General features: G+C 37.9%; 1 protein-coding gene across 1 annotated transcript in view; it reads left to right on the top strand.

Annotated features, from left to right (window-relative positions):
- The window catches only part of LOC141430540 (GTP-binding protein Rhes), a 63,393-nt gene extending 51,616 nt beyond the window's left edge, over positions 1-11,777 (top strand). Inside the window, exons 4-5 of the mRNA XM_074091290.1 lie at positions 9,397-9,577; positions 10,359-11,777. Coding sequence (XP_073947391.1) covers positions 9,397-9,577; positions 10,359-10,809 — 632 coding nt within the window. The 3' untranslated portion in view covers positions 10,810-11,777. The remainder of the gene's footprint in view (positions 1-9,396; positions 9,578-10,358) is intronic.
- The last annotated feature ends 4,030 nt before the right edge of the window (positions 11,778-15,807 follow it).

Raw genomic sequence — 15,807 nt, 5'->3', positions numbered from 1 at the left:
AACGTGATTTTTGTAATAGATAGTTTATGGGCCATAGAGTGACATAAGCTGCTTCTATCCCGGAAAAAATGGACAGCTCCCGAGGGATCAGCGCGCGATAACCGAATTCCACGCGGACGAAACCGCGGGAAAAAGCTAGTTCTATTAATAATTATAACTTTTATTTTATCATTTAATCAACAAGGAAAATGCGGGATCTTACCCGCATCGGAGGAAAAGTGTCTGCACGCCTTCGGTTAAGTGTACGAAACGCCGGCAAAGTGAATGTATGCACGTATACCTACTTGATTTGATATTGTACAAAGAGGACATGAGAATGTACAGTCCTCGTAACTGGTACAGTCTTCGTGTCACCAAGACTTACAAATTTAATACTCAATCCACACCTCAGTCGTGACTCTAACAATGACATTTAGGTCACAAGCTCTGCATAACTACTAAAATTATACAAAGAAGAAGAAAGATTGGCCGCTTTACTGGTAACGGGAAAAATACAAATGCCTTGGCAGGCCACTTGGTGGCCCGCATGCCTGGGTTTGACCAGCCTTGGTCAATACTAAAGTTCCTATTTTATGGTGTGAAAAATGCGCTTTATGCATCTAGCACTGTTCTTGGACACAGAAGGTATGTGGGGTTCGCTCACGAGCGGATACTCACTAAAAACCACACGAGTTTTTTCGTTGGCATTGTGTGTGGGGGACATGGATGCATTTTTGTGAACAGTTCCCTTATAGTGTGGATATTATCAAGGTTCGCTGCTATGCCCGCTCCTGTGCCCTCGAAGTCAAGTTTTCTTAGTACGATCATACTCGTAATCCTAGAAAAAAAACTATCACGGGACAATTCACACTAATTGACCTAGTCCCAAAGTAAGCGTGCAAAGCTTGTGTTATGGGTACTAAGCAACGAATAAATATAATTATATAGATAGATACATACTTAAATCTAAAAATAAAATATGTATATATTAAACAACCAAGACCCGAGAGCAAACATTCGTATTTTTCATACAAATATCTGCCCCGACACGGGAATCGATCCCGGGACCTCAAACTTCGTAGTCAGGTTCTCTAACCACTAGGCCATCTGGTCGTCAAATCGGTCGGTAGAATAAATCAATACATTGCGCGGTTCGAACAATCCATCACATCGTACCTACCCCGGTAGCCCCGCAATCTATAGCAACTCTGGTTTCTTTCCATTATCTACTGCGTTAATGAGCGATCGGAGCACAAGATAATGGCCCTACTCGACGCCTAACACCCTATTAAGGAGATGACTGCCTCAACTCCTTAGCTCCGTAACGTGGTTCGCTTTAAGAGGTTTTGTTCCAGATAAGTGTTATATCGGTGCTTTATACGATGGCTGTCTGTCGTACACCTGGATCATCCACTGTTGGACCTCCTTATGGCTTTACCCCCGCGACCCAATTTTTCCGGCTACTACTTCTCCTATTATATCTATTCAGTGTCTTTAATCAGCTTTAGTTTGTGCCTCAGAATTCTTAATCAGCCAATGGCTAATAACATAATGACCGCACGCTTTAATGGTATGTGCTCGTATTGCTTGAGCACTTGCTTGCTACGAAAATACAGACTGGAACATGGATGAACAGAAAAAACCCAGAAAAAGTGACCAGCGCTGGGAAATTAACCCAGGTCCTCAGCATTCCGTGCTGCGTGCTATACCCCTACAACACAGGACAGGAGGCTAGACACAAATTTCTCCCATGCACCACACATTTCAGCCTGCTTTTTTAAGTAACAAATTTGGAGTTGAAATAAAAAATGCAAAAAGACTCCAAAAACCAATCTTCACTTGCTTGCTTCCAAAAGATAGTCCCAGTTCCAGTTCCAGTAGTCACTGCATAAGCCGTGTGGGGACTTCAGGGCCAAACCCTCTAAATCGGCTTTATTAATTCCTGTACCGTAACTAGCACCAATATTTGGCACAGCAAAGCGTGCATAACTATCTGATACGACTTTCTTTCTAGGGCCGGTAGGATATTGACAAATAATTTTGCACGCTCCGCTGTGGCAGATATCATTAGTATAAGTACTGCACGACATATAAATAAATAAATAAATATCATGGGACACTTCACACCAATTGACCTAGTCCCAAACTAAGCAAAGCTTGTACTATGGACACTAGGCAACGGATAAACACACTTATATAGATAAATACATACTTAAATACATATTAAACATCCAAGACCCGAGAACAAACATTCGTATTATTCATACAAATATCTGCAAATATGTACTCGTATTTACGAGTAACGTCAAATTTTACCCACTTCCAGAGAACAGAGGTCGTATTGCCTAGCGTTTCTGATGCGTTTGCGATCGCAATCAAATGACAGTTTTTGTATGCGAAATCCGTAATTTGATTGCGATCGCGAGGGTCAGAAACGTTAGGCAATACGGCCTCGGGTTAACTTGAAATTTGGTAGAATATGAAGTTGGATGACTCGCAAGTAGGTAGGTAGTTAGCAAAACTACTTACTCTCAGCAAAAACAGCCAGTATTTACTCATTTGTTTTCCGCCTCTTCTAGATATTCATGTAGGCACAAAACTTTAATAAAAATCAAACGAACCGTTCCGATAAATGAAATATACTAAACAGACAGAAAGTGGAAGGAATAAAAAATTCAAGGCTGTCTCAGAAATTTCAGCACATTTCCAGCTAACTGGATGTGGTCTAGAATTTTCGATGACGTGTTCTATGGGGAAATGAAATTGAGCCTTATTCGTACAAGCTAAGAATTAATTTTGAGAGCCTAATATTAGAAACAGAATTTTGTAGAACTAAGCGGCCACAGAAATAGCAAATAAAGTTGTCAATAGACTTTTAAGATTTTCCGATCGAATATGGTTCTTATTAAGGTAATAGAAAAATCAGAATATTTATAAAAAAATATATACTTAGCCTATTGTCTATGATTTCGTCTGACCGCGCAGTCATTTTGCAGGAGCATCTGAATTCAGAGCCCCTGCGATTTAATAGATTTGGCAAACGGTATGGTGATTTTGGCCCAATTCTCAAGCATTTTTTCCACACGAATCTTGATTGCTTGATAAAATTACGCTTCCGGGTCGCTCAAGTTGAGAGACAATTGAAAATTTGACGACACCGTTGGTTATTCACTGAAATATAATTTTCGCTTATTGGCTTTTCCCTTGGGAACGATTTGTGAATTCCATGACAATTGTTTACTTTTTGTTTTGAGATTAATTTAAAGATCATAGGCTTCCTAAACATTTTTGATTATTAATCCTTTAATTGGATTTCCTTAGTCGAGAAGTGGATTAATTTTATTGCGATAATAAGAAATATCTTAAAAAATAATAGAAAGTAAAAATTTTGTGAATTGCTACAAAATAACGATTCTAAAAAAATCCTTTGCAATTACATTGAACTATAATTTGCTTCTACTTGTATTTCCAGCACGTATTTTTGCGTATGTGATTTGAATGATTAGCCTTCAGCTAATTTTAAACTAAATAGACTGTACTAAGCGTGAAAACGAAACAAACAAACATATAATAAAATAAAATATTATTAAAATATCAAGGGACACTTGACACCAATTGACCTAGTTACAAACTAAGCAAAGCTTGTACTATGGATACTAGGTAACGGATAAACATATGTAAGTACTCGTACTTTTGTAGATAAATATATACTTAAATACGAGAGCAAACATTCGTATTATTCATACAAATATCTGCTTCGGCTTCTGCTTTCAAAGTCACCGTGACTACAGTCGACTTTTTACATAGTATTTTTATATTTTTGCCCGTTCACGAATATAATCGCGGCTGTCAGCTGGCGCGGAAGGGACACCCCTGGGGACTCCCGCACACCTGGCCGTGATGCCCACACATCCATACAAAATCAGGATTTGAAATTAGAATTCATGACGCACGTGACCCGCAATTCCAAATTTTAGTTCTTTCGTACAAAACATGTTCTGTTCAGATCGATGTTTTGGGCGTTCTGCAAAACCGTGTCTCCACCAGACTCTCTGGCTGGATAAAATATCCCACGAAAGACTCGACTCGACCAAATCGTATTTTTGTTACGACATTTATGCTCTTTTGCGGGTTTCAGAGATAGTTTTAAATATTGAATTTTTAGTCAAACTTTGAAGTAGGTGATGTCATCGTTCAAAGTAAAAATGTAATTGTAAATATAAAACAAACTCATCCGCTTACTTCACAATAAGCTACTAAACGTTACATACATTAGGTAAAACTATTTTCGGGCAATTTTTAGGGCTCTTTACCTACTTTAAAAGGAAAAAGGCAAACTGTATAAATCACTCACGTGTCGTCTGCCTGTTTGTCTATCACAGCCTATTTGCTCCGAAACTAATGAACGGATTGACTTGAAAATTGGTACAAAAACGGACGGTGTACAGTAAATAAATGAATTATAAAAATGCTAAATATAAAATCGTGTGACATATCAAATCAAAAAGCTAGTAGTGAGAATCTCAATTAATATACACGTTTTATAATTTTAAAGTTATTTAAGGAAATAAGGTTAATAAATTAATAAATAGATCTATACAAATAGATTACAGGAAAGTCTATGGTGATTACAGGACATTTTGGCTACGTCTAGGAAGATACATAACTCTTTCCACACAAATTTAACTCATACTTGCCCATTTTTTAGGGAAGAGCGCTTTGCAAACTACTTTAATGATATTGGGCCTGTCCCAACTTGTTTAATCTGACGCGCAACGCTTGGTCACCCTACCCGAAGGGCTATCTAAGCCGGGGCTTGTAGGAAACTTTTTGCTTGGACGGGCTTTAGCCTGCCACTTATACCTTCCGCTGTGACTTTATTGGGGCATTTTGGCAAAATATGATTTGTTTGGTGACATGTTACCATGTTACAGACGAAAAGTAGAGAGACAAGTGTCATCTTTTGAAGTTTACTTTGCAGATGATTTGTACACAATTTTACACGTTATTCTTAACTCATTGTATAGCTAGTAGCTACTTTATCATAACTCAAATTGTAATTAATAACGTTATATGTTATGATTAAAACTTGAGATCTCCGGTTCGATTCCCACGGGGCAGATATTTTTATTGACCAATTGACCTAGTCCCAAAGTAAGCTTAGCAAAGCTTGTGTTATGGGTACTAAGCAACGGATAAATGTAATTGTACAGATAGATACATACTTAAATACATATTAAACACCCAAGACCCGAGAACAAACATTCGTATTTTTCATACAAATATTTGCCCCGACACGGGAATCGAACCCGGGACCTCAAGTATATTTGTGTGGAAATACGAATGTTTGTACCGAGTACAGTCTTGAATGTTTAATATGTATTTAGGTATGTATTTCTATAACATAAAGTAGGTAAGTATGTTTACTCGTATCTTTTGACCCATACCCATATAAAATAAGCTTTGTTTAGTTTGTGACTAGGTCAGTTGGTGTCAATTTATATTTATTTATTAATTAATCTGGTATTTAAAATTTAATTTAACACATAGCATATTTTTTATCCCACAATTGCATAGCTTTAGCGGGATCACATTATGCAAAGTCTACGTACGCGTTCAGTTTTTGATTATTTTCTTAGTGACACGGCATGATGTTACTGGATATAGTTTAACATGTTGCAACGTCGTAACTGGAACTCCTTTAAAAGATTCTTTTGTTGGCTGTACTTATATTATCATCCAATTTACGGTACCTGCGTACCAAATTTCAAGTCAATCCGACAACTGGAAATGGCTAAAAATGAACTCAAGTACAAAATTTGACCCACATGCAACAAACATGGCAAGTTAAATGAAAGCTTAATAGCTATATAGAATAATAGCGAGGCCAAATAAAGTTATAGTATCATTACAATTATTAGATAATATGCTGCCAAGCAATTCAATGGTGTGTGTGAAGTTCTCATTCCGCACTGGGCCCGCGTGGGAACTACGGCCCAAGCCCTCTCATTCCGAGAGGAGGCGTGTGCCCAGCAGTGGGACGTATATAGGCTTAGATGCTGATGATGATGAATTAAAATAATTACATGTCAGAGATAGTATTTGTCGTACAACCAAACATAGGTACATGTACGAGTATACGAGTACATATTGCAGCATAATTCTGCTGCATGCAATCTAACCTTCTTTTTTGAAATTGAGTGTTAACCTATTTTTGCTTATACGTTTTGGTCGTTTAGTTGCGGTTCACTTCTTGTTTTTTTTTATAAATGTTTGGATTGGTATCCTGGAAACGTGGAACAGAGGACGCGAAAATTTGGTTTGTCAAATGTGTTTTCCCGTGGATGATTTTTGGCAATAGTGCCTTGGAATAATATTTTGGTTTAATATTCCTGGGATTTCTTTTGTGTGACACATATAATGGTGTTCTAATGGGTTAATTATTATAACCTGGCGAATTGATTGTTTCTCCAACTGCTGCGAGCTGGTGGCTCGTAGTCGCCTCCCTTTTATTAAAAGCCGGATCTGTTTTTGCTAGTTTCGGCTCCCACCTTACGGTGTGGATTTTTGTGGACATCGTACTGCGCTCCGCACACGATTGTGGGCATAATTTGTCATCGCTTCGGTGTCGGGATTGTTGCCTGCATCCAGTGACAGGGGAACCGCTCCACACCAACAACAAAGACCACGTGAAGATTGTCACAAACTTTTGGAGTTTCTTACCAAAAACTTTATTTTTTTGGCTTATAACGGCGAACTATTTTAAAATTTCAGTAGTTTCACATTTTTTTTAAAGTATTCTATGTTTTTCTAACTTGTCGCTTCAGTTTTATATCGTAGTCTTAAGGGCCTACAGTATCTCAATTTGCTTAGTATGATCCTCTTGTTTATCAACACGACTGCAGCAATCCCTTTGAAACTCATATACAGCAAAGTTAGGGGTTAACTCTACTGACGTCTAGTGGCGAAAACACGATTCGGTAAAATTTTCTCGATAGAAAAAAATCGCAAAGTTGGCTCTAAATATAAAAATAAACGGCTAATATTCAAAAAATACTACGAATTACAACTTAAAACTTTGGTTTACAATAGTACTAATGACAAGGTAGGTGATGGTAGCTGCACTTTTTTAATAAATGTATTGTATTCCCTGTAAAACAGAGATACCTGAACTACCGCACTTAAAACTATTTTACCGCTGGCCGCTCCTGCTTCCCGGCCCCCTGGCCATTCTCGCTTTGGCTTTCGGACGGGTAGGCTCCGTCGCTTGCATTCAGCGCACACACGCACACATACAGGCTATACAGTAATTACTTTTCGCGTATAGTAATTATTTTACTAAGTAAAATAGTATCTGATTATAAATAATTATACTCGTCTATAATGTAAAAGTTACCAGGTAAGTAGTAGTTGTGTTATGTTACTGGATTTGGATTTTTCGTGAACTTGAGTGACTTTTCCGCGCCGTACATTTACGCGCGAGCTTGTGTGCGTGCTACTAGCGATGCGGTGCGGTGAGGCGGGGGTAAAATCGGGATTCGAGCTGAGGTAGTGCGCGCCCTTAAGCAAACACGTTCGGAACTCTTTTCTACTGTTAATAGAATTTTATGCGCATAAGATCCTACTCAACTTGGTGTTACGCTCTAAAGTATCGCGAATTATTTTGTAATTTTGGAAACCTACTTGCATAGTTTATTTGCCCATTCCATATATTTTGTACTATATTTTTCAAAATTCTAAAAGCCCACGTAGGCTATCATGATTTCGGTAATATTTTGGCAAATAATATGACGACCCTTTAATACTAGGTACACTGTTATTTCATCGGCTGAATTTTGTACATTAAATCGTTATTAATCATATCTCAAAATTATACGTTTCATTTATAGTGCATTGCACATAAGTGTTGTGTTGTGGGGCTTGCCCGAGGTTCTTTGAATTTTGGGTAAGCTTCGCTACAATATCTATTACATATTAGGTAAGTATATATTATTTATTACCTACAATATGGAGCACGCGCTACCTAGAATAGTTAAGATACATTCGAAAAATACAGATACCTACGATAAATATGAGTGAGTGCCTAGCTTGGAATCCATACATACCAAGATCATCAGAAGTATTTTAATAATAATATACTGGTATGTATCTCAAGCTCTAGTTAGTTGTTAAGTAAATCACCCCCTAACCCCAGGCAGTGATTAAAATGGTAAACTATTCGTTTGCAATAAGGATACATTATTCCAAGTGGACTATCCCGGACAGGGTTGTCAGGTATAAAGCATTAGTGGGTAAGTCAAGTATAGATTTAAGCATCGATTAAGGGTATTTGCGTGAAGATTATACCGTACTCGAAACATAATTTCTCGTTTGGAACAAAAACATATGAAGTATCCCTAGGTACAGTTCAATACAATACAATGACTTTTTATTGTACACCAGAAATAGTAAGCGATACAGAAAACGTCTATACAGAGAGAAAATTACAAGGTAAGCAATAGTCGGTCTTATCGCTTAAGAGCGATCTCTTCCAGACAACCTATTAACAGAAAGAAGGAAGAACTAGTTTACAATAGGTGGTGCATCAACATTTTATCAGAATATTAAAACGCAACAAAAATACATCTACACCTACACATATATCGTACATATAATACACGTCTAAAATAAATATAGGCAGTGGGATAAACAGCCACATATAAATAAATGAATAAATAAATAAACTATGATAAAGCTAATTATTACAAGATGACAGATAGTGCTCATTAAGCATAGATTATTGCGAAGGAGGGGTAATTACACAAAAGAAAGATCCCTACGGGTCGAAGTGTATCCGCAAGGACCCCTGACGATAAGATAAGATAAGCATAGATTTAAAGAGTTTCAGAGATTTTGCGCGTCGCAAGTCAATCGGTAAGGAATTCCACAATCCACAACCGAATAGCCTGGACAGTATAAGAATAGACATAGAATTTGGAGTTAGAAGAGGCACGGTAAGGAGAAAGTTCTGAGAGCATCGAATAGAAGTCACGTGACTAAATCGCTCTTTGAGATAGCGAGGAGCACTACTACTACTTCAGACTAGTAGGTAGGTACAGTCACCAGCACCAATATCTGACACAACAAGCCGGCATAAATATCTGAAACGACTTTATTTCTAGGGCCGGAAGGACGTGTCATACATTTTTGCACGCTCCGCTGTGGTAGATATTAATGCTGGTGACTGTACTACTTGTTAAAGGGTAAAAGTGCAATTGTATAAACTAGAGATTATCTCACCATTATCTCATCATATCAGCCTTAGGGTGTCCATTGTTGGACATAGACTTCCCCCTCCCAGTTGCTGCTCTAAATAAATTTGTTTCGTATTATAATTCCTTGCTCTGACACCTCAATTCATTATGTTACTTCTTACAGGTGATATCTTCGTGCTAGTATTTGCGATGGACAGCCGGGAGTCGTTCGAGGAGGTGATCCGGCTCCGGGAACAGATCCTGGACACGAAGGCGAGTGCGGTCAGCGGCGGCAGTCGCGGGCGCAGGCAGCTGCCGCGCGTGCCCATGGCCATCGCCGGGAATAAGTGCGACAGAGAGCTAAAGTGAGTGGGACGGCTGTACAATGTTTTAAAGATGTTGGCAGTTCTCTATCATTTGCCCGAATTTCATATACCATAATGTATCGTTTTCCATAACTTTCGTTTGTCATAAGATAATTTAGTTCTAAAACAGTATTTTATGGCATGGAATGCCAACTATGGCAAGTGAAGGAATGGCAAAGAAAATTATGGTAAGTGAAGTGATTCGATTTGCAGAAGCAGTAGCCTTATGGCTTGGCCCGCCGTCTTTCAAGCAGAGGGTCATGGGTTCGAACCGAACCCGGACTCGTCCCTTTCAGTTTCTTTGAATATATGCAACGATTATATGTAACGATTTAATTAATATTTCTCTGACTTAAGGTAGTTAAGTATTTTTAAGGAGATGTCATCAAGAATTTTTTATGTGATCTTAAATAGAAAACTACTGTGAGATTCAGACAGTTACATATATTGAATTTTTGAATTGTCGTATTATCCTTATAGTACGAGTAATACAGTAGTAATCTAGTGCTTTGCATTAATAATTATTTTACTCTGGTATTCTGGTATTGTATGGCTTTAGGTGTGTAGCACAATTACAAACAAGTTGACTTTGCGCCAAGATAGAATAATATTTATAGAATGATTGAACTTAGCTGGGAGTCTTTTATTTGATTCACAAATACATGTAAATTACTGTTTAAATTCAAAATAAGTAAAGACTATAGTCTTTCAACCCTAATATACCCGTTATTTTTTAAACTATAATCATATTTTAAGATATCATAAAGTAGCTATTTTGCAGGACTGTTCAGACAGAAGAAGCGGCCGCGTATTGTGCCACTCAAGACCCCGCGTGCGTTTTCGTGGAAACATCAGCTAAGAAGAATTACCACGTCGACGACCTCTTCTACGAGCTCTTTGTCGTCGCCAACCTGCCTTTGGAGATGGCACCGAACCACCACAAGCGAGTCAACACGACCTTCGGAAGCCCTTGTACCCTCCCTCCTGCCAGCAGCCAGAGCAGTAGAAGTAAAAAATGTACGCTCTCCATCAAAAGAAGACTGTCCGACGCCTGCGGCGTGGTGGCTCCAAACGTGAGGAGACCAAGCATTCGCACAGACCTAATGATCATGAGAACCAAGACTTGTGCCAAAGGTGACAGTGACAGTGCCAGTGGGAGTCCAAAGCTCAACCTCAACCGGCTGGTTCGCTCTAGCGGCCAAACGGACAAGAGATCGTGTGTTATCCAGTGATATATAACGATATTTAAGAGGTATTGTGTATTTAGAACATGTTGATCAACGGATCTGTAATCATGACAGCGTGTTTCAGGCAGGTGCTAGCAGGAATATCACGACCTATGGGTTTCAAATGAAGCCAAACTGCAACAGCCCCGTAAATACCCCATTAGCTGAATACGAGTTTGTAGAAAAACTTTTATAAATTGATGGAACAAACGGGTATTATTCAGGTATTTGTTCTAGTAATTCCGTTAACGACTTGATTAAAAATGGACAACTTGCGCGGAACAAGTATTGTTACGAGTACAGTGTATTAAAGTTTGTTAGGGAATTAAGACTAAGAAGAGTGGTATGCCTTGTTGCTGTAATGGATTTCGGATTTAAGAAATGCGGACATGTTGGATATTAATGACGACCTTTGTCGAGCTTGAACCGTGCTTGGATTTGAAACAAATATATACAGTTACATCACAAATTTAAAGCAGTTAAAGCAGATGTTTACTACATTTAAACTGGAGGTTAATTTCATCTTCTTCGGTCTGTTATAACATCTTCCATATCATGTTACATTTGGAGTAACTTTTAATAAATTAGTCTTTATTATTTTTCTGAGAAAATTTAAAAGTAATATCATTGTTGAAATGGGACCAAAATATGAAATTGCGCTCATTTCTTTAATATCTGTTGTAATGCGAGGGGCTCTTTTGGAATATAATCTCAATCTTCATCGCAAGATGTTTGCTTACTTTTTTCCTCGATTAGGAGGTCTGTATCTCCATGAGTGTTTTCTTATACAATATCTATGAAGGCTTCTAAAATATTATTGGATAATCTATATTATTATTATACCTCTATTAAAATTTTAACCACGGCATATACATTATCGGAAGGTTACTATCATTGAAATGTCTACATTATAATCTTTTGTAACCATCTTTTACTTGAGTATGTATTGCTAATAAAAATAAACAATGTTTTTATCTGTTTGTTTTATTGTGATTTTTACGTTAAACACATTTATCTTACAACAATTTAGGCCAGATCAATTAATATATTATATCTACAATAACAATAAAATTCAGGGTAACATTTTTAAAAAACCTTGCAAAACAAGCTATGTACTACTTATTATATTTTCAATCGCCATTTTATCATTTCACACCCCTGCAATAAATGTTGAGTTTTCATTTACCGATGATTTTGAGTTTTTGATTACACTACTCTGAAACCTTTAAGTAGGTAGGTAGGTACCTATACTATAAATTTGTCATCTAGTCTATGATTTGGCTTATACCAACATGGCTGGTTAAATAAAAGGTTGTAATAAAAAAATAGTAAGTATTTATGTACATAAACACTTTTTGAAGATAATTAAATTTGTTCGTAAAGTGCGTTGTTTTCACACATTGATTATTTGTCTCTAAGTACACAAATTTTATCGATCTTTTAGAAGATTGTTTCAAAAAGAAACGTCAAATGAAAATCAGAGAGGCTCATTTAGAAAAACATATTCAAATTATTTCTTTGCTTTGTCTAGCGTTTGGGGTGTTCTCTTTTTATGAATATTTAATGCCCGGACAATGCGTGGGATGAACGTTTGTTCGTATACAAGACAGTGTCTGGGCAACGGGCTGCATAAGGACTAGAACACAATAGGCTGTCATGATATGACAGTAAAAGAAGGAATGTATGGTGTCATCATCATCATAATATCAGCCGTAGGACGTCCATTGATGGGCACCGGCCTCCCCCATAGACCCTAGCTTAGTTGCATCAAAGTCAAGTGAAAGTCTAAATATCTTTTCTCAAACATGCTCGGAAATGTATGCGTTAATGTCACGAAATGGAGACATGAAATTTCTCATTTATGGCTCCCTACACTTCTTGGCCTAGGCCATGAAGTATGTATGAAAATCCATTATTGTCCGCTGCTCCGACTTTTTAAATTTGCTTACTAAAATTAAACTGACAAAGGAAAAATTACAAACAGCCAACCACCACTACTCTGTAAGCATTTGCGATATTGGATGGATGGATGGATGGATGGACGGATGGACGGATGGACGGACGGACGGACGGACGGACGGAGGATGGATGGATGGATGGATGGATGGATGGATGGATGGATGGATGGATGGATGGATGGCGGACGGACGGACGGACGGAAATATTTTCTCACATTGTTTGAGTAAAGCACTATACTACAACCTCGGCCTGCTGGACTCGTTTTAACCCGTCTACCCCGAACTCGTCCATCAATCCCTTACTTCATGGCCTCTGCAGTAATGTACTATTATTCAATTTAGGCTATAACAAGCACTTATGAATGTCATTAAAAATCTACCACCGGTTCGGAAAAACCATGAACCCGCGGCTTTAACCATATCATCCGTCTATCTCGTTGGTGGACGTCCTACGCTGCGCTTACTGATCCGCGGTCTCCATTTGAGAACTTTTCGGCCCCAACAGCCATCTGTTCTCCATGCTATATGGCCTGCTCATTGCCACTTCAACGAGCTAATTAACTTGGCTACTTGTGTCGGTCGGTATGGCGTAAAGTCAGTACCTATAGTCGGTAGGTATAGGTATAAAAAATGATATTTATTCAGTAAGGAAAAGGCAACTGGTATCTATTTGAGTTAAGTACTATCGATCAGACCAAATGAGTGGCTTTTATGTTACTTTCAGACTTATATAATAGACTGGCCAAGTGGTTAGAGAACCTGACTACGAAGCTTGAGGTCCCTGGTTCGATTCCCGGCCGGGCAGATATTTGTATGAATAATAGGAATGTTTGTTCTCGGGTCTTGAATGTTTAATATGTATTTATCTATATAAGTATGTTTATCCGTGGCCTAGTGTCCATGGTACAAGCTTTGCTTAGTTTGGGATTAGGTGGTGTCAAGTGTCCAATGATATTTATTTATTAAATTTATAAATTGTCTCTTAAAGGTTTAGGATTTAACCCGGATTAATGTAAGGATGACACGGACGTGAGTTTTGATTAATTTAAAATTCACAGATACTAGACTGCACCATCACTGTACAGTACAAGATATTATATGTAAAAAGACATGATCAAATTTAGGTTCTAAAATCCACGCAGTTTTAGCGCGCCGTCCCTTTTCAAAGTGTCGTTTGAGAAAGAGATGGCGATCAAACCGCACGGCTAACCGCAAAGTGCGTACGTAGCCTAAGAGCGAGTTATGATCACTCGATGGGAGCCGGCAAGGGCCGCGTATAATTTAAGGTGGTTGGATCATTTAAGGTAGGCGTCCACTTATCCGCATCGTTCGCTTCGGACGTATCGGATTTGTTGCTTTGTATAGAAATGTGCGATGCTACGATGCGGACAGGTGGACGCACTTATATGAGTTTCTATACAAAGAATACTACGATCCGTTGCGTGCGATGCGTCCGATGCGTACGATACCGACAAGTGGACGTTTACCTTTAGACCTCATTTGCATGAGTGTAATTTTAATTAGAACCGGATACACGCTCCTTTTAGGGTAATGAGTATTTTGAGAACAATTAAACGTATCTATGCTGAAATATGATTTTGTAAAAACATTATTAGTAGTACAAGCTTTTTTGCTGATTGTGTTTTTAGTTTAATCTACTTGCATTGCCTTACTTACAAATTTCAAATCAATGCAACCACAGAAAGGAGTTTTCATCTTTGAGATCATTTTTCGATTAGCAATCCGTTTGCAAATTAATTAGATTTTATGAGGTAGGTAGGTAAATACATACGGCTTAGATACATACGGAGATAAAAATCTCTTATTATAAAATTTGTACGCTGTGTGTGTGAGCGGCAAAAAGTGGAGAAGTTTCAAATGTTGACATAACACTTTTTAATCAAAACCTACTTTTCGTACAAAGTTATTTTTATTAGAGTCGTATCATCTAAAAAGCAAAAGCATTGGCTTGAAAATTCATAATAATACAAAATGATAAATAAAAAATTAAAAAGATTATTAACACAATTTAGCAGGCTTTAGGTACTAGTTAACGAGCAATGGTTGATCAAAACTTAATGTTGAGTATTTACCGTATATTACAGAACCTACACTGCATGGTCCGACAAGCACTGGCCTGTTTTCCACAATTTAATTTTTCAAATTAACTCATTTACCAACACGAACTAATATTACTTATCTAACATCAATACAAACCATCGCGTGAAACACGATGGGACATCGATTACGATATTTATTATTAAAACAAGAACAGTCTCTATCCATACGATAACTATCCAAATTATGTGTCATTCATCAAGTTAATGACTTTCGATACCACTTAACACTACTTCGGTATCATTTGGAATTTGCGTTCACTGTCTTTATTTATACAGAATAAAGTCGAGGCGTTTTCAATAAGGAGTTACGTCCTTGTTAAAGTTAACGTGCAATCTAGGGCCACGCGACTATGCATGCTCGTTTCAAATTGTAACGGTTTGTAAGCAATAGACAAGCCCGTGTAACGAATTTATGTTTTTAATTGTTTTTTTTTTGCGGTGCCATTTTCATGTGTCACAGTAAGAGTAAAACAGTGAGGAAACGGCGAGGAATCACTGCACAATTGGGTAGCATTCTGGGTAGAAATACCGCGAGGGTGGATAGACATGTTGAGGGGAAAATGTCAAACTTCAGTGACATCGACGCCATACAAAACATCTTTCTTGTGGACATTTCTAGAATTTGTTATCACTGTTTTTGCCATTGTTCTTGCAGTTAACTACGCAGCAGGTTTCGTGACGCATAATTATTTATTTTTGCTTAATAATGCGCGAATACGTAAATTTCAGAAGTTAATAGTGACAGTTGGTCCGCCGAAAAGTTCCTTGTTTGGCCACGGCGCGCGCTGCGATCGATTCGTGGTTCCCCCACTTCCTACTTTGCACCCAGCGAATATAAACTTTTTTGTTTGTGGCTGTTCACGAGCTGTTCACACTCAGGCAATCAGTTGGTCTTAGACAAAGATTTTACTTTATGCACTAGAGCA

Source organism: Choristoneura fumiferana, chromosome 8, assembly GCF_025370935.1.
Source record: "Choristoneura fumiferana chromosome 8, NRCan_CFum_1, whole genome shotgun sequence".
NCBI classification, from domain to species: Eukaryota; Metazoa; Arthropoda; class Insecta; order Lepidoptera; family Tortricidae; genus Choristoneura; species Choristoneura fumiferana.
The sequence above is the reverse complement of the archived record's forward strand: the minus strand, read 5'-3'. Positions and strand labels throughout refer to the sequence as shown.